Here is a 20286-nt window from a genome sequence, read left to right as displayed (position 1 = left end):
TGAGTAAGGAATACAAGACACAGAGATCTTTGTCACCTGTTCATGTAAATTACAACCTCTGGACCTGCTTAGATATGATCCCATGTATAGCATTTCTGTTTTTCACTTACAAAACCTAGGTCCAGAAGGGCAGCTCTGGTAATCTATTCATTTGATGCCCCACAGTCAAATGCTTAGTTTCGGCTAGAACCCTGTATCATGTCAGTAACTGCCTTCTGAATAGTTGGCTGATCAAGGCATCACTTCAGATCAGTTCAGTGGCTCAGTCGTGTCCAACTCTTTGCGAGCCCCTAGACTGCAGCACGCCAGGCTTCCCTGTCCATCACCAACTCCCAGAGCTTACTCAAACTCATGACCATCGAGTCGGTGATGCCATCCAAGCATCTCATCCTCTGTCATCCTCTTCTCTTCCCGCCTTCAATCTTTCCCAGCATCAGCGTCTTTTCCAATGAGTTAGTTCTTCAAATCAGGTGACTAAAGTATTGGAGTTTCAGCTTCAGCATCAGTCTTTCCAAAGAATATTCAGGACTGATTTCCTCTAGGATTGACTGGTTTGATCTCCTTGCAGTCCAAGGCACTCTCAGGAATCTTCAACACCACACTTCAAAAGCATCAATTCTTCGGCACTCAGCTTTCTTTATAGTCCAACTCTCACATCCAAACGTGACCACTGGAAAAACTGAAGGCATGACCATCCTCGGAAACCCTAGGAGTTGTGCTGTGGTTCTCCTTTCAGGTCCTGCCAGTCTCTACACGGCATCATTACCTGTCACCCAGCACCATGGAATCTGCCTTATCATTATGAACTAAGGAGAAGAGCAGCTTGTTCACAGCCGGGACCAACTGCTGAGTTTTCTCTTCTTTTGCCCTACTCAAAAACTGGTAGCCTTTTGACTCCACTGATCAGTGAGTTAGAGCAGTATTTCCCAGTATGGCATAGGTTAGGTGCAAAATCTAAACAAATGCACCAAATGCTGTTTTCTATTTCTTGCATAGGTAGTAGGTGGTCAATAAAAGATGCAGTAACTTTTCCTAAATCAAATCCCTTACACAGTGGAAGTGACAAATAGATTCAAGGGATTAGATCTGATAGACAGAGTGCCTGATGAACTATGGATGAAGGTTTGTGACATTGTACATGAAGCAGTGATCAAGATCATCCCCAAGAAAAAAAAAATGCAAAAAGGCAAAATGGTTGTCCAAGGAGGCCTTACAAATAGCCGAGGCAATGGGGGCGGGGGGTGGGGGGAAGATGTGAAAGGCAAAGGAGGAAAGGAAAGATATAACCATTTGAATGCAGAGTTCCAAAGACTAGCAGGGAGAGATAAGAAAGCCTTTCTTAGTGATCAGTGCAAAGAAATAGAAGAAAATAATAGATTGGGAAAGACCAGAGATTTCTTCAAGAAAATTAGAGATACCAAGGGAACATTTCATGCAAAGACGGGCGCAATAAAGGACAGAAATGGTATGGATCTAACAGAAACAGAAGATATTAAGAAGAGGTGGCAAGAATACACAGAACTACACAAAAAACGTCTTCATGACCCAGATAACCATGATGGTGTGATCACTCACCTAGAGCCAGACATCTTGGAATCTGTAGACAAGTGGGCCTTAGGAAGCATCACTATGATTAAGCTAGTGGAGGTGATGGAATTCCAGTTGAGCTATTTCAAGTCCTAAAAGATGATGCTGTGAAAGTGCTGCACTCAATATGTCAGCAAATTTGGAAAACTCAGCAGTGACCACAGGACTGGAAAAGGTCAGTTTTCATTCCAATCCCAAAGAAAGGCAATGCCAAAGAATGTTCAAACTACCACACAGTTGCACTCATCTCACATGCTAGCAAAATAATGCTCAAAATTCTTCAAGCCAGACTTCAACAGTACATGAACCGTGAACTTCCAGATATTCAAGCTGGTTTTAGATAAGGCACAGGAACCAGAGATCAAATTGCCAATATCCGTTGGATCATCAAAAAAGCAAGAGAGTTCCAGAAAAACATCTACTTCTGCTTTATTGACTACGCCAAAGCCTTTGACTGTGTAGATCACAGCAAACTGTGGAAAATTCTTCAAGAGATGGTAATACCAGACCACCTGACCTGCCTCCTGAGAAATCTGTTTGCAGGTCAAGAAAAACAGTTAGAACTGGACATGGAAAAATAGACTGGTTCCAAATAGGGAAAGGAGTACATCAAGGCTGTATACTGTCACCCTGCTTATTTAACTTATATGCAGACTATATCATGTGAGATGCCAAGCTGGATGAAGCACAAGCTGGAATCAAGATTGCCCGGAGAAATATCAATAACCCAGATGTGAAGATGACACCACCCTTATGGCAGAAAGTGAAGAACTAAAAAGCCTTTTGATGAAAGTGAAAAAGGAGAGTGAAAAAGTTGGCTTAGAACTCAACATTCAGAAAACTAAGATCATGGCATCCGGTCCCATCACTTCATGGCAAATAGATGGGGAAACAATGGAAACAAGGAGAGACTTTATTTTCCTGGGCTCCAAAATCACTGCAGATGGTGACTGCAGCCATGAAATTAAAAGACGCTAGCTCCTTGGAAGAAAAGCTATGTCCAACCTAGACAGAATATTAAAAAGCAGAGACTTTATTTTGCCAACAAAGTTCTGTCTAGTCAAAGCTATGATTTTTCCAGTAGTCATGTATGGATGTGAGAGTTGAACCATAAAGAAAGCTGAGAGCCTAAGAATTGATGTTTTTGAAGTGTGGTGTTGGAGAAGACTCTTGAGAGTCCCTTGGACAGCAAGGAGATCCAACCAGTCCATCCTAAAGGAAATCAGTCAGGAATAATCACTGAAAAGACTGATGCTGAAGCTGAAACTCCAATACTTTGGCCATCTGATTTGAAGAACTGACTCATTGGAAAAGACCCTGATTGATGCTGTATGGCAAAAATTGAAGGCGGGAGGAGAAGGGGACGTCAGAGAATGAGATAGTTGGATGGCATCACCACCTCTAAGGACATGAGTTTGAGTAAGCTCTGGAAGTTGGTGATGGACCGGGAACCCTGGCTTGCTGTAGTCCACGAGGTTACAAAGAGTCGGACATGACTGAGTGACTGAACTGATTCTGATTCATCCTCATCAAATTGAGAGTCTCCATCCTTTCTGAGAATGCATTCCCATCATTAGCTTAGACCTTTACTCTTACATGCAGTAGTTTCTCAAGTTGGTGAACTCTGGAAGGCGGGATCATATCATATTCATCTTTAAACCAGTATTCAAAACACAGTGCCAGGCACACCGCGTGTATTTAATGCATTTCTGTATGGCTTTCACCTCAGTGCCTGTCCTGAAAAGTGTCGTCCACACTTACTTTCCAGCTGGCCCCAGCACAAGGCGCCAAGCGGCCATCTCTGCCACTTCAGGACGTGAGACCAGCATTGTAGGTCTCTTACCCAAACTTGGGCAGCAGTTGGCTCCTTTCTTCTTCCCTTGTTTCACAAAACCGAGAGGGGTCGGCGCAACCGAAGGGCATGTGGGGAAGTCGACTCTGAACCCCTGATTTCTCGGGTCTGTCCGTGGGCAATCTCTTCTGGACCAGTAAACATTTTCTTCCCTCATACCGTATTAAAAAACAACAACAACAGTACTCTCATCTACCACAAAGGTCCAAAATTCATGGTCATGACTTGGGTACGTTTTTTTAAAAAACCAAACAGTGCAAAAGACTGACGCCCAAACTGTAACAGACGGACGAAAACACATCCACGTGCTACGGTCTTCTCCCGCGACCCAAGGCCTTTGAAACTGAATGGAGAAAAACTGTCTTAGCATTCTGTCTCCCACATTCGACAATATCTATTCGGCAGGAATAAAACCTAAACAAAAAGTTTTAAAAAAGCATTTTAAAAAGCTGATACAGTTTTATTTTTGCTTACGTGTCCTCTCTTCTTTTGGCTTTTGTAGGGGTTTATTTTAAGTCTTCAAACTGATCCTGCTCCTCCACACGGGTGTGGAAACTGCGACGAGCTGGACTCGGCGGCCCGGGAGGCGGGGCCGATGTTGTGACGTCATCGCCACGGGGCGGAGGCGACCGTGTCTGAGGAGAGGCTCCGCGTGCTGCAACGCCCGCTACCCGGCTCTGAGGCAGCGCGAATCCCGGCGCTCGTCCCTGGTGGTCCGCCCCGGCCGAGTCCCGCGTGGAGATGGCAGATGACCTTGGAGACGAGTGGTGGGAGAACCAGCCGGCAGGAGCAGCCAGCAGCCCAGGTACCCACTCTGCCCGCGCTCCTGCGGGGCCTCCCGCACCCCCAGCCCTTCCGCGAGCCTCAGCCCGGGCCGGCGCAGCCGCTGGCGGTCGCCGCGGTCGGTCCCGCGGCGGTGCGCGCCGCTCTGGGAGCGCGCGAGCGCTGCGGAGCAGGTGGGGCAAGAGATCTACTAACACGTGAAACACACGAGTGTGACAGTAACCCAGCTCTGCCCTCTAGCCAGGAGGAGTCCCTTCCCAAGCTGTTTTCTGTTTTTCCTTATTTCTTAATGGATAAGACTGGGAGTTTGAGCGTAGCGGTTAGGGGTTAACTCCTGGATTAGATTCAGACTACTTCTGTTAGGTCCCTCCTACAACCTTTTAATACTGTTTCACTTCCTTTCCCTCATCCGTAAAATAAGGGTAATGATGCCAGTTTTGTACGATTGTCGTGACGATTAAATGAAGATAACACAAATGATGCCCTTTAGCACAGTGCCTGGTACATAACATGTGCGCAGTAAATAAAGGCTTTAGGTTTTCTTGCTATCATCATCATCATCATCATCATCATGTAATTTGGACTCTTAGAACCTGCGATTTGGAGATTCGCTTGGACTCACGCATTTGACAGTTGAGGAACATGAGACCTAAAGATATCAAATAACATGACAATTTCACAGAGCTGGTTGGTGTCAGAAACAAAACTAGAATTCAGTTAACACAATTTGGATGGTGTTTATTATGTTGTGTGTACCCCCTGCCAGTGCAGTGAACATTTTATCCTTGAGTAGATAGCATTAAATAAAGCATTAAATAATTTCTAATCACAAGCTGGCCTTGAATTTTTCAAGTCCCTGGCTTAATATACAATTGTTTTTTAAAAATCATTCTTCAAGGTCTGCCTCTCTTCTTTACTAGATTCTAAGATTTTTTGAAGAAAAAGCCAAAGCCTGATTTATGTCTGTAGAGTCCACAGGGCCTTCCACGTGATTGACAGTTGATACATTTTTGCTACAAATACTAATGTTGAAATATCAGTTGAGAAATAGCCATTAAAAACAACAGAATTCTATTTTCTACAGCATTGTTTCCAGAAGGACAGGCTTTAGGTACATCCAGAGCAGATGGCATTTTTACAAAGATTGACTATATAATAATTCCTTGATTAAACTTCTTGACCCTTTTTGTGGCTTTGGTTTTAGCAGATGTATGTGCTTGAAGGCACAGATACCTTTTTTTGCCTGTTGTGGTAGCTCACGTTTAATAACCCCTGCCTCTCATAACTGAGGTGTTAAAAACTATATTTCATGGCATGATTCAAGGATAAAGACTAATTAAGGAGTAAAAATTTTTTGAGTGGTGAAGGGGATCTTAATTCTTGGTTCTAGTCCTTTCTCTTGCCCATTGCCAGCTATGTGTCTCTGAAGTTAGTCACCCTTTAAAAAGAAGGAAATTAACATGTATTGAGTATCTACTGTATGCCAGATGTTTTCATAAATATGAATTCATTTAGTCTTCATAACATGCTTAAAAAGTAAGCATTTTCATTTAATATTCATAACATGCCTAAAAGGTAAGCATTTCAATTTAATATTCATAACATGCCTAAAAGGTAAGTGTCATCTTCATGTTTGAATGACAGACATGGGAGAGATCTGGCAAGAGGTTAGTCAAGAGCACCTGACTTTCAAGGTCACACTTTTCTCACATTACTGTGTGGCTTCTCTGGTCCTCAGTGTCACAAACTGTAAAGTGAGGGATCCTTAGAGATCACCTTTTTAAGGACCTTACCAACCAAGAGTGTTAAACTCTGAACCTAGATAGAACTGTGAAGTGCTACAGCCTCTCTCATCTAAGTTGCCAGGATTCCCATCAAGGTATGTTGCAATCTCCATCAGTCTAAAATGTGTGAATTATATTTTGTTTTGAAAGTCAAAAGAGAAATAGTGCCTTAAGTCACAGAAAGAAAAGATAGTTTTAAGTTGTAAAATGTCTTTATTCCTGTATGTGTTACACTGTGTGTATGCTCAGTCATGTCCAGCTCTTTGGGACATCATGGACTGTAACCTACCAGGCTCCTCTGTCCATGGAATTTTCCAGCCAAGAATACTGGAGTGGGCTGTCCTTTTCTACTCCAGGGAATCTCCCCAACCCAGGAATCGAATGCCCGTCTCCTGCATTGGCAGGCGAGTTCTTTTTAAAACTGATGTGTTATGCTACTTGTCTATAAAAGTAAACATCTTTCCTTGAAGATCCCTTGTTCCCAGTTTATGCTTATGGTGGCAAGGTGATGTAGCATTTAGTCAGTTATTCAGAAGTCTACATTTATCTACCACAAAAGCCTAACATTCGTGGTTATGAATTCTTATGTACATTTTCTAAGAGGAAGCTATATATACACATGGATGCCCAAACCCTGACACATATTGCATAAAATACTTATCCAGCTATCTGTTGTTATTGGTGTCTTCATGACTTCTTGGATGTGCTTTGTAATTCAGAGTCCATTACTAAAGGTCTTGATCTACATATGACCTTTTTTTGCATACATCTCTTGGCTTTTCATGGAGAAGGCAATCGCATCCCACTCCAGTACTCTTGCCTGAAAAATCCCATGGACGGAGGAGCCTGGTAGGCTGCAGTCCATGGGGTTTCGAAGAGTTGGACACGACTAAGCGACTTCCCTCTCACTTTTCACTTTCATGCATTGGAGAAGGAAATGGCAACCCACTCCAGTATTATTGCCTGGAGAATTCCAGGGACGGAGGAGCCTGGTAGGCTGCTCTCTATGGGGTTGCACAGAGTCGGACACGTCTGAAGCGACTTAGCAGCAGCAGCAGTTTGACTTTTCATAACCTGTTGTTTTTCTAGCATCATTCCTTTTTTTTGCACTTAACTTTGTCGTGCTTCACAGATACTACATTTTTTTAAACAATTGAAGGTTTGCATTGACCCTGTGTTGGTTAGCCTTTTTTGGCAATAAATTATTTTTTACTTAAGGTATGTACTCTTTTTATATGTAATGCTATTGCACACTTAATAGAGTACAGAATAGTGAAATGTAACTTTTATACACACTGGGAAACCAAAAAATACATGTGACTGTCTTTATTGTGACACTCACTTTATTGTGGTGGTCTGGAACTCAACTGAAAAATCTCCAAGGTATGCCTATGCTAGAATCCTGAATCGTACTAGAGCCCAACATGGGACCTGGCACTTAGTAGATGTTTAGTAGATGTTAGCTGAATGAGTGAATGCATGCTACAGGACTTCTTGTGGTAATGCACACAAGTAGACATACAATTTCTCATCCAGTCTAGACACTTTCGAGAGTGGAAACCCATGCCTTAGAATTTTGCTAGGACTGTCTGCTTGAGATGTCTGGTTACCCTGTTGGCATCATCGTTGGGGATTGGAGTCATGGCCCAGGACAAGGCAACCGAGAGTTGGCTCTGCTGAGGTGGGTGCTGCGCAGTCTGCCTCAGGCAACAGAACCTAGGAATCCTCTCATGATTTCTAGTATTTCATTTCACTTATTTCTTTCTGCTCTGCTTTATTCCTTGCCTACCTTAAGAAATTATTGACTTGCATGCTCTAGTCCCTGGGGTTGCAGAGTGGGATGCGATTTGGTGATTAAACAACCACATGTAATCCTACATAACACATAATTACTGAAGTACGTACAGTAAACATACATGCAGCAGAATCATGGCTCCAAAACATTAGTGCTAAAGTGTGGAGAAGGCTGTGGCAACCCACTCCAGTCCTCTTGCCTGGAAAATCCCATGGACGGAGGAGCCTGGTCGGCTGCAGTCCATGGGGTCTCGAAGAGTCGGACAGGACTGAGCGACCTCACTTTCACTTTTCACTTTCATGCACTGGAGAAGGAAATGGCAACCCATTCCAGTGTTCTTTCCTGGAGAATCCCAGGACGGCGGAGCCTGGTGGGCTGCCGTCTATGGGGTCACACAGAGTCGGGCACGACTGAAGTGACGCAGCAGCAGCAGCAGCAGTGCTAAAGTGACCGGGTGCAGTTGACCAAACTGGGCACTTTCTCAGTGTGAAGCTGAATGTTACTCACATTACGGTTTTAGTGACTTATGGAGCAGAGCAGAGAATTCCTGCTGTTGGAGGCAGTCAGTCATTCACTTACTGAAGAGAACACTGATTGTTTTCCCTTTTTATTCCAATAATATGCTCACTAAATTATCAAGTCAAGAGTCCAGTGGACAGCTGGGTTTATGAGTCTGCAGCTCCAGGGTTGCATCTGGAGACATGGATTTAGGAATGACTGGCACATATATAACTTACTTTTAAAGAGAATATTTTTAGCAAACTGCAGGACTCTTCGCTTCCACTTCTTTTGAGGAGGGTTTTTCATATGCTTCCCTGGCTTATTCTAAACCTTTGATGCCATCTTACTCAGCATCTAACTAGAAAACTGAAGTATGAAGACATTTCTGTGTATGGTGCAGGGAGATCGCAGGTAACAATACTGATTTGCACTTGTTGAGTGATGACTTTTTGCCAGATACTGTTTTGATTGCATTTCATGTACTGGCTCATTTAATCTTCACAGATTATTCTATAACCATGATATAGGTACTGTTATCTCCTTTTTTTTTTAAGGAGGAAATTGAGGCCCTAAGTAGTTAAGTGATAAAGTGGAGAGGCAGAGATTCATAGACAGGCAGTCAGGAAGCCAGTCTGTGCACTTAAATTTCTCAAAGTTATTTAATTATCAATGATAACAATTTCATCTCTAAAATAATAGTTTAAAAAACCTTTTGTTTATATATGTCATTGTTGTCAAATTGTCTGTTAACTCTCAGTCTTGCAAAGTGTACTGTTCTAAAGAACACTGACTACTCTGAGATGCAAATAATCTGGTTGCACCATTGGACTTTTCAGAGCAGTCTCTTCCCAGATACTCATGCTTGGCTCTAGAACACAAGGCTCATATACCTGGCTGTCTTCTTGAAGTCTTTACTTATTTGACAAAAATGTTAAATGTAAATGAGGCCCAACTCCTGAATTTTTCCCCAAAGCTGCTTTTTCTCCAGACTTCCCTGTCTCAGTAAATTCAGTCACCAATTAACCAATTTCACAAAGGCCTAGGAATATTCTGATTTATTCATTTACTTTTTTCACCTGTTACATCTGATCTGTCCAGTCTTGTCTCTTGTCTCCAAAACACCTCCTGAATTTATTTTTCCTTTTATTATTATTTTTTTGCTTGTTTGTTTACATCATCTGAATATGTGCTGTCATCCTCACTTGCCTAAACCTCTGCAGTAAACTAACAGGGCTCCCAACTTCCATCTTGTCCCTCTGTTCTTCACTCAGCAGCTGTAGTGATCAATCACATCACATTCCTCCTTAAACCTGTCAGTGGCTTCCCCCCCAGATTGCTTACCATGGTTGCTATCTGCTGGAACCTACTTACTCTCCTCTAGGTTATTCTGTACCAGCCACACCAGCCTTCATACTGTGCCGCAACTGACCAAGCTCGTTCTGTCTTATCCATTTGCAGTAGCTATTACTCTTCCTTTCTGGGCTGTCCTGAATTTTGAATGGTTGGCCTTTTCTTGACATTAAGAGCTAAGTTCAAACATACTAAATAGGAAGCCCTTCCTGTTCAGCCAGTCTAGAGTAGCTCTCCACTCACATTATCATGTTATAGTAATTCTCATCAGAGCATTGATCACCAACTATTCTTTTCCTTATTAAATTATTGCAGTCTCCCCACACTAGTACATAAGCACCATGTGAGCAGAGATTTGTTTATCTTGTTCTTTGCTGTATCCTCAGGGCCTGTAATAGTATGTGGGTGCTTAGAAGACACTCATTAAAAATTTGTTCATTAAGAAATTAGCTGTTAGTATTTCCCAGCCACATCTTGGAGACTTTAACATAGGATTTCCACATCTAAAGAAACTTGGTCCACTGGAAGGGTTGTCAACATCCTGCTCAGGCTTTTGTTAAACTTGGCAGATGTTGTTTTTCTCTTTCTGAAAACATATTAGAAGTTGGTGTTTTACAACTGTGTCTACTACCATTTCATGCTAACCACATTTGGGTTTAGTTTTTAACTTATGTTTTGAAATTCTGTATTTGAAAGAACTGAAGACTTTTGCTCTGTAAATGAGCTGATAATTCCCACTGGTGATGGCTTTTATCACCTAAAATCTTTGTGATTGTTCATTTTGTTTGAAATTACTGAAGTAAGCATTATAAATATTTTTGTTGTAATATTACTTTATCCTTAAAAAAAATCACATTGCTTTATGCTAAGTTCCTTCTGGAAATGGTGAAGTTGGGGCACATCTTGGATTTTTTAAGCATAAGTAGCTTAATTTTTTGTGGGTTTTTTTTTTTTTTTTGCTTTTCTAACACCAAAGTTAGGCCTTACAGCATTAATTTTACCTATAGGCATCCATGCATGGTAGATGTTATAAAGCATTGCCTCTGCATGTAAAATTCAGACTTGGAATATTTACAGTTGATGTTGATAACGTACATCACAGGATCAATTTCAGAGCATGTTGTTTTCAAAATCATTTATTGAGCCCTCATGCTTGGCCCTCTTTTAGAAATTGCAATGGAGTTAGAGGAAAAAACATAATCTGTTTACCTTATGAGATTTACACATTGATATGGTTCAATCAAAATGCAAGTAATATTATTTTAAGACAGATGTTTAAGGGCAGAAAACAGGGGTAGGATAAATTTTAAAAAGAAAGAGGAGAGAGCATACAACATTTTTGTTCTGTTCTTGAAGATTGTAACAAATTGACCAAGTTTTACTTGTAGTGATGGTGGTGGAGTCGCTCAGTCGTATCTGACTCTTTGCGACCCCATGGACTGTAGCCCACCAGGCTCCTCCGTCCATGGGATTTTCCAGGCAAGAGTACTGGAGTGGGCTGCCATTTCCTTCTCCAGAGGATCTTCCTGACCCAAGGATCGAACCCGGGTCTCCTTAATGGTAGACAGACACTTTACCGTCTGAGCCACCAGGGAAGTCCATAAGTTTTACTTCACTGTACACAATTTCTTTGATTCTTGTAAATGGTTGAACAGGTGGAATGCGTATGTATGCATGCATGCTCAGTCATGTCTGACTCTTTGAGACCCCATGAACTGTAGCCCACCAGCTTCCTCTGTCCATGGAATTTTCCAGGCAAGAATACTTGAGTGGTTTGCCATTCCCTTCTCCAGGGGATCTTCTCAACCCAGGCTTGAACCCATGCCTCTTGCATCTCCTGAATTAGCAAGCGAATTCTTTACCACTGCTCCACCTGGGAATCCCTAAAGAAGTGTTTCTTGACAACAATTTAAAGGTGCAGATTTACACATCTTTCTCTAAATAACCTGTATAGTAGTTCTGCTGCCTTAGAAAATAGCAGGTATTTAGAAGGCCTAGAAATAGTTTGCTTCCCCACTCAGATTCAGCAGTTGCACATTACATTATTTTGTGACCTAAATCCTTTGACCTGTTCTTATCTGATGTTCTTTAGTTGAACACTTTAGTGCAAATGTGGAAATATAGATTTTACAAAAGATATCACAAGCAAGCTTGAAATACAGTTTTTTCATTTTCATCAGCTTTTATGGAATTTTTAGTCACATTCTTAAATTGCTAGCATTGCTTTTAACAATTAGTTGATAAAACTTTTCTTAAGTTGTTAAGTTCCTTGTTAGTCTAGATCACACTAGAACAGCAGTAAGGAAACTTTTTTTGTAAAAGGCCAGATAGTAAGTGTTTTAGGCTGTGTTGGCCAGTCGGTGTCACAGCCACTCAACTTTGATGCTATTGTGGCGTAAAAGTGATCATATAATCAATATGTAAACAAATGAACATGGCTGTGTTCCAATAGAATGTCATCTATACACAATGAAATCTGAATTTCATGTAATTTTCACATCTCACAAAATATTCTTCTTTTGATGTTTTTTCCTGTTTAAAAGTATAAAAACTATTCTTAACCTGCAGAACACGCAGAAAGGCAGTGGGCTGAATCTGGCCTGTGAGCTGCAGATCCCTGCCTCTGACGCAGTGTCAGACCACCAGTGTTACGACACGTATCATTTGAAACAGGTCCCAAAGAAAATTCCAGCATCACATCAGTTACTCCATTGCTTAGCCCATAATTGCCAGTCATGTATTAGATCGGTCACTTTCCTGTTAAAATCAGACACTTGATTCTAAAAAGTTATAAGGAGATCAGTTCAGAAATCATTGAAGTTAAATAAATGAAGAGCTGAGAAAAGACTCCAACATACAAATATCAGGTTATTAAACTTTTTTTCACAATTTGAATGTATCTTTGTTCACTTGTATTTTTATCTGTTTTTAAAAATTTAACCTAATGAAAGCACTCTAAAATTATTAGGATAGCTTCTTTTATTTTTGTTTTTAGAAGGACCATATTTCTGCAGAAACAGGATTATGCTCAAGAGGCAGAATTCTTTATATTTTGGTTGTGTTACAGGTCAAACACCATTTGTTGAACTTACCCTGGCTGTAAGTTGTTCATGCATTTTTGCTGTATTACACATTGCTTTAAAATAAGAAGTATAGTTTGGGGCTGGTAATCCTTTTGTTGGAATAGATTTTGTTATTTTAAAGACCTGTCTAAATAGTATTCAGTTCAGTTCAGTCACTCAGTCGTGTCCAACTCTTTTCGACCCCATGGACTGCAGCATGCCAGGCTACCCTGTCCATCACCAACTCCCAGAGCTTGCTCAAACTCATGTTCATTGAGTCAGTAATGTCATCCAACCATGTCGTCCTCTGTTGGCCCCTTCTCTTCCTGCCTTCAGTCTTCCACAGTATCAGGATCTTTTCCAATGAATCAGTCCTTTGCATCAGGTGGTCAAAGTATTGGAGCTTTAGTTTTGGCATCAGTCCTTCCAGTGAATATTCAGGACTGATTCTCTTTAGGATTGACTGGTTTGATCTCCTTGAAGTTCAAGGGACTCTCAAGAGTCTTTTCTAACACCACAGCTCGAAAGCATTAATTCTTTGGCACTCAGCCTTCGTTATGGTCCAACTCTCACATCCATACATGACTACTGGAAAAATCATAACTTTGACTATACAGACGTTTGTTGGCAAAGTAATGTCTCTGTTTTTAATTTGCTGCCTAGGTTTGTTATAGCTTTTCTTCTAGGGAGCAAGTGTCTTTTAATTTCATGGCTGCAGTAACTGTCCACAGTGATTTTGGAGTCCAAGAAAATAAAATCCATTTAAAGATGGATTTCTGCTGCTTGTGTGCTCATCCTCAAGGTAAAATATTCCCAGGGTGTTGTGTTTTTCTGTGACTACTGTTGGTGCTTGTTTTTCCTGTTTTGTTTCATGCTTCTTTCCAGTCTGTTTGGGTTCTACCCTACGAGGTTCATTGTTTCCTCTTTGTATTAGCGTAATTATCAGTGTTGAATGTTATGCAGCATAACCGCTTTTCCTGACCCTGTCATGTACCATTGCCATCTCAGCACATTTTCTCACTTAATTCTTGACTGAATGGCTTTTCTGTCCCTCATTCACTCATTCTCTGTTTGCTGAAATATTACCTGCTAATATCAGGTACAGTCATAAGCACCCTCCACTTTTTCCCTCTTCACCATCTCCCTATTACTGCCCTGTATTTCCTTCTGAACTGTCTCATATTGTTGTCATGTCAGAGGGTTATCATCTTTTGTAGTTCATTCCTTCCATTGTTCTCTTACTGCTTTCCTTTAACTTAGACTTTTCCACTTGGTGTTTTTAATCCAGTTAACCCTCCCCTTATGCCACTTGCCTGCTGCCTGCTGCACGGCATCCCTCTTTTTAACTTGCATGGCTCAGTGCTGCCCAGGCTTTCAGCTCCTTTTCCTCTTCCCTGAAACTGAAGCGGGCCCCAGGGGCATTTGTACACTGACATCAGTGCGCTGGAGCGGGCTTGGCTGGATGAATGTGGAAATGGAAGTTCCCTTGCTCCTGCTTGGCTGACTGCATCCCAGGACAGTGAGCTAAAGCACTGTCCTTAACCAGGAGGATTTCTTCCAGGATCATGCCTCCAGTTCTTGGTGCCAAAGTACAGAAAACCTTGGGTCGTGCTCTTCTAGAATTTATTTATTTTTGACTGAAGCTTTGTGAGATATAACTGTGTCCCATGTCAAAAATACCTTATTTGTCTTAAAACATCATTGTGTCACTCTGCCCACGCTAAATTACAGACACACCTTTCTCTAGACTCAGTGAGTTTTTAGTGGGAAGAAAATAACTAGTTTACTGCCAGGAACCTGAGCTCTGCCTCATAGATGATTGGTTGAATTCAGTATTCTGTAGTTGGATATAGTCATGGATGATCAGAACTTGAAGGAACCAGAATTATTTAGCTTTTCTGTTTTTACATTCTGGAAACTCAGGGCCTAGTTTAATGAATGCCAAGCTCAGTGTCAAATGAGTGAAAAATTTGAATTGGAACTTAAGTCTCCTGATCACAAGCTTTTGTTGGATCAAGTGATTTTTCTATAGTGTTGATTCAGATGTAGTTTAAAAATGTCATATGAGATGATAAAAATTTTTTTAAAATATCCAAGACAGTGATTCATATCTCCCTAAAAGATCTCAGAATTAGTGACCTTTGACTCTCAGGTGTCCTGATTGCTATAGAAAGTAGAGATGTCAATCTAAAATGGTTTGCTTTACAAGCCTAGCAGTGAGATTCCATGGCCTGGTATATACAGGGTGGGCAACTTACTAGGAAAAGAAAGACAGAAGACTAAGTGCCGGCAGCCAAGTGTACACACAACCCCAGCGGTTACCAGGCAGGCCACAAAAAGGGCGTGTTTGGCTGTTACTCATTTTTGTTGTTCCTTTCCTTCTTGTAACTGAGAAGAACCACCTTTTTTCTTCTCCTCCTGGGTCAAAAGAAGTCATATTTTTAGACCTTAAAGTATGATTTAATCAGCTTGCCATTTTGATGAAGATAATCTGACTTTCTTGGAGCAGAGTAGGAATTCTTGCTACCACATATTCTTAGCAAAGTTCTGTGGAGTGAAGAATTACTTCCGGGTTCGCCAGAAAATTTTCAAACTATTCCAACACATCCAGTCCTGTTTTGGGCTAATGTCCAGCTTTGGGTTGCATTATAAGAAGGCTGACGAGTTGGGAGGATTTGGGGTGTGTGTCTGGGTCTGTGATTTTATGTATATGTGTATGCATATACACACATAGGTAAGAGAATTGTAGTTGTGCTTCTCCTTCAGGATGGTATTCATCTGGCCCAGCAACCTGTGAATGAACCATCTGTCTGTCTGCTTCTTCGCCATTTCCTGGAGAGGTGGCCCTTCATCTTTGTCCTTCCATGTTAATAACTCCAGCTTCCCAGATATTTCTGTCATGAATGTATCCAGGCACTGCATTGGCGTGACTTACCTTTTCCCTCCCAAGTGGAGGAAAGTGTTAGAGGTGACAGTCCTTATGATGTGTAGCTTCCCACAGCCAGTCTTATCCATAGGGCCTGGGGGAGCTTTAGGGGAAGGCTTAGTGATGCCTGTAGATTTTGGTTTAGGGATCCGTGTTGGAATTCTCTGCTTGCATACCTCCTTGATCTTGAATTAAACAGAAAAACAGAAGGTAGTTAATAGTACAGTTGGTAGAGAAGCAGACATTGTTCAGGACATAGAGTCAGATTGGAGATTTTGGCTTTTTTGAAAACACTAGGTTCTAGGGACATATCAGATTAAGGATTGTCATGTTGAAGAAAAAAAATTCAGTTAAACAGTTCACCAGCATGAGTTAAGTGTGTGCTGTGTTCAAGACCCTCAAGTGTAGATAATGTTAGATACAGAGATAAATAGGTTATGTTTCTTGCTTCTTAGCAGTCATGGTATAGTGGGAGATAAACAAGAGAAGTGTCCCAAATTCATCTCAGAGTTTAATGAGATTGCCAGAGAAAGGTGAATTTCAACTGAGAGATCTAAGAGAGCTTCATTGAGAAAGTAACATTTGTCTTGGGCCTCCAAAGACTAGGGGCTTCCCTGGTGGCTCAGAGGGTAAAGCATCTGCCTCCAATGCTGGAGACCTGGGTTCGATCCCTGGGTCGGGAAGATTCCCTGGAGAAGGAATTGGCAACCCACTGCAGTACTCTTGACAGAGGAGCCTGGTAGGCTACAGTCCATGGGGTTGCAAAAAGTCGGACATGACTGAGCAACTTCACTCACTCCAAAGACTAGTAGGATTGTTAACAGCAGAATAGGAGAGCATTCCAAAGTAAAGGAATACTTTTTTGACAATGTTCCTGAGATAGGAAATTGGATACAGTTGAGACGTGGAATGACTTTAAATTAGATTGTGTTTGAGAAACAGAATGGGAATGTAGACTAGGGCTAGATAGGGAAAATTGTACCTGATTCTATAGACTCTGTGTGTGTGTGTGTGTGTGTGTGTGTGTGTGTGTGTGTGGTGGGGGTGGGGGGAGGGCGGGGGTGATGGTGGTAGGGGAATAGTAAGGACTTAGGTTGAGGGAAGACATATTGTGGAGGTACAATTGAATTAATATTTATCCATAGCATATGAAGGGTGAGAGAGGAGTCACAGGTTGAATGATCTTGACTGGGAAAGTAGGTTGTGGAGTGTGAAAGAGTTAAAGACTTGATTTAGTTCATATTTGCTTAGAAATATACTCTTATTTATTTAGGAAAAATATTCTTGATTAAGAATACGTGTTGGTAAAGAGATGGGAAAAAGGTCTCAGGTAACTATAGTTCTCCCATTATAACCCACAGTGATGACGATGATGAAGACAACTTCCCCCATTTTGTTGCATCATTCTTCCCTTGCTGTGCCCTCAAAAATAGAAATCTTTTACAAATGCATTGTAGTTTTCATCATAGATTTCAAATAGTGTTCTTATGGAAACCCTTTTTGTGTTGTTTTTTATTCTATAGAAATCTGTTTACACATGTACTGATAAAAGTACAGTAAAGTCCATGGTCTCTTTATGTAAACATTCACATTTTAAATGTCCCCTAACTATTAATAGCAACCACGTTTATGTTTTCAAATAAATACTACACAGACTTGGCTAGAAGATGTGAATCCTTCAATGAAGTATAAACTATATGAGGACTATGCTTTCTTTTGGTACAGCCTTCTCTATGCCTAGGCACGAGGAGAGTTGTTAGGCTGTGGTGTTCTTACTGACATTTTTAAATACTTAATCCTAAGCATGGCAACCCACTCCAGTATCTTGCCTGCAGAATCGCCATGGGCAGAGGAGCCTGGTGGGCTGCCGGCCATGGGGTTGCAGAGAGTGGGACGCGACCGGGAGACTAAGCGCATCGCGCGAGCACAGCACCTGCAGTAGCGATGCTCTGATACCAGTGTCCTGCCGGGAAGTAGTCACAGATGCCGGCGAGGCTCTTTGTTTTAGCATTGTTTGTAACAATGAAAAACGGACATAGTTTAAGGCTGTAATAATCAGTATAGAGTAAATGAATTACACTGTAATCACATGAAAATATTATGCTGTCTTTAAATAATGATGCTTTTGAAGATACAGGAGGGTGTTTACTGGAAATGTTAGAAGCAGGCTTTAAAACTCTATACATGCTTTAACTGTGTATATTTGAAGAGAAAATCCTAGGAGAAAATACACCAGTAGGGAGATCAAACCAGCCAATCCTAAAGGAAATCAACCCTGAATATTCAATGGGAGGACTGATGCTGAAGCTGAAGTTCCAGTACTTTGGCCACCTGATGCGAAGAACTGACTCATTGGAAAAGACCCTGATGCTGGGAAAGATTGAGGGCAATAGGAGAAGGGGATGACAGACGATGAGCTGGTTGGATGGCATCACTGACTCAATGGACATTAGTCTGAGCAAACTCCAGGAGATAGGGAAGGACAGGAAAGCCTGGCATGCTTCAGTCCCTGGGGTCGCAAAGGGTGAGACACAGCTTAGTGACTGAACAGCAACAAATCAGTGGTTAACTCTGGTTAGTGGATTTATGGTGTTTTTTATTTTTCTTATGTCTTCTATATTCCCTACGTTTTCTGTAATTAATAAGTATGTAATTAAAAAAACACACACTAAGTTATATTAAAGGATAAAAAAGGAACGAAATACTTAAGAGATCAGGACATTTCTGTGATTATCAGCATATTGTGCAAACCATGAGTAAGTCAGCTGACTTTATAACCACAGCATTAATAGCCTTTACAAAATAGGTTTCGGTGATGTCCTTTAACTTTGCCAAGATTGAGGTTGGTTGTCCTGTTTAGTGTACAAAAATCTGTGTTGGGATTCTACTTAAATTGTGGATTCTTGGGCCTTACCTCTGGGAACTGCAATTCATTTAAATGTCTACGAATGCACCCCGGCATCCACATTTTTAATAAACTCTTAAGGGGATTTATCTGATGCAGGGTAGTCAGCCTGATACACTTTGATAAACATGCCTTAGTTGAATCTCATTTAGATACACGCTTTAAGGTCTCTTTCTACCTAGAACTCTTGTCTGCTTGGGTGTGGGAGGTTTCGTACTGTAGAAGGCCAGTGTTTCATGGCCCAGTGGTCCTAGATGCTCATCAGAACCACCTGTGGGGCTTTTAAAGCACTGCAGATGCCCAGATCCCTTCTCAAAATCTCCCGACTCAGATTGTCTAGGAATGTGGAATGAGCACCACAGGTTATTCAGAACTGAAATCTGTCCAATAAACTAATCGATATTGAAGACAGTATTGATGGGTCCTGTTTCTGGTGAGCTACACTGATACGTGTTTGTAAAGACAACATGACTTGGCATGGTCACTGGTACGCTCAGCTACCTGGAAGTTCTTGGGTTCCCATTGTTTCTACACCATTGATGCTGCAAGTTAATTTTGGTTTTCTTGGTAACTCTTGATCTCACTTCATAGTTTTTACCTTTAGATGGCAGCAGAGGCTAGTTGTATTATTAGGACAACTCTAAATTTCATTCCCAAATCTTAAAAAAAAAAAGCAATTTTTTGTTTGTTTGTATGAGTTTTATACTTGGACATGTTTCAGTAAATGAGGTAGAGAGCTTTAAAATGTGTCATCTCTTGGATCATTTTTATAGAATACTATGTCAAATAGCTCCAAGAAAACTTTACCCAAATTTGGAGACCATATTGCAAGAGGAATCAATGCATATGGCTCTTTTAAGACCACACAGTGAATAAGAATTGGCGGTTTCTGGGTTTCATCAGAAAGCAGATGTCTTGGAGGAGATTAAGCAAGTTGGAAAGCTCATTCATAGAAGAAAAGTTTGTGGGTTTTTTTTTTTTTTTTTTTTTTTAATATTTAACTCAGTTTAACATGGAGATTGGGGTTTGGAATGGATTACAAGTTTGAAAGATGCTGAGTTCAGTGAGGCAGAGGCCTCACTTATATTTAGGTAACAGTAGAAAGAAAAGGAAAATTCGTTAAGTTCTTAAAATTTTACCTTGTTTAGCCTGTAGGTTCTTAAAAGAAACGGAGCTGTCTATATGATTATGATTATAGCAAGTCATTAGATGGCAGTGAGCCTTAGTGACCAAAAGAAGTACTGAAAGGTGAAAATGTTTTATTCAAAATCTCAATTCTGCAATCCAATTTCTACTTGATCCTTGTTCTCTTGCACACTATCTTGGAGGGCAAACACCAGAACAAAATTAGTTTCCTTGTATGAGGCAACTGTCAGATCCTAGTTTTACAGCTGGAGTCAGGATGTTTCCTTTCCTCTAAATGAAATTAATTTTGTAAGTACTTTGAACTTTTTGGAGATGTATTGGCAACATATTCTGTAAGAAAGCTGTGTTCCCTCAGGAGTGTTCTTGACTCCAGGGACTGCAGGGCCCCTCATTACACCTTTAACTCTAGAGGCTGAAAGGCTCAGGACTTGCAGAGACCTTGAGTGGTTTTCATCTGCGGTCACTGGGGTAGGCAAGGGAGGGGCGGATGCAGGGCTGCCTGACCCGCTTAGGGACCCGGCTCTGGGATGCTTGGTCAGGCCCTGGTGTTATCAGAATCAGTGTTTTGTATTTTTGTTTTTATCTCTGTTTATGG

At 41.2% G+C, this 20286-nt stretch overlaps 2 protein-coding genes across 2 annotated transcripts in view; one reads left to right on the top strand and one right to left on the bottom strand.

Moving 5' to 3' along the window:
• Positions 1–4080: 4080 nt before the first annotated feature.
• The window catches only part of CMSS1 (cms1 ribosomal small subunit homolog), a 370073-nt gene continuing 353867 nt past the window's right edge, over positions 4081–20286 (top strand). Inside the window, exon 1 of the mRNA XM_065913767.1 lies at positions 4081–4244. Within this exon, the coding sequence (XP_065769839.1) occupies positions 4181–4244 (64 nt within the window). The 5' untranslated portion in view covers positions 4081–4180. The remainder of the gene's footprint in view (positions 4245–20286) is intronic.
• Positions 10773–20286, bottom strand: part of FILIP1L (filamin A interacting protein 1 like) — a 297980-nt gene continuing 288466 nt past the window's right edge. Inside the window, exon 6 of the mRNA XM_065913766.1 lies at positions 10773–15825. Coding sequence (XP_065769838.1) covers positions 15646–15825 — 180 coding nt within the window. The 3' untranslated portion in view covers positions 10773–15645. The remainder of the gene's footprint in view (positions 15826–20286) is intronic.

This window comes from Muntiacus reevesi, chromosome 21 (genome assembly GCF_963930625.1).
Source record: "Muntiacus reevesi chromosome 21, mMunRee1.1, whole genome shotgun sequence".
Classification (NCBI taxonomy): Eukaryota; Metazoa; Chordata; class Mammalia; order Artiodactyla; family Cervidae; genus Muntiacus; species Muntiacus reevesi.
This window is presented reverse-complemented; position numbering and strand designations above follow the sequence as displayed.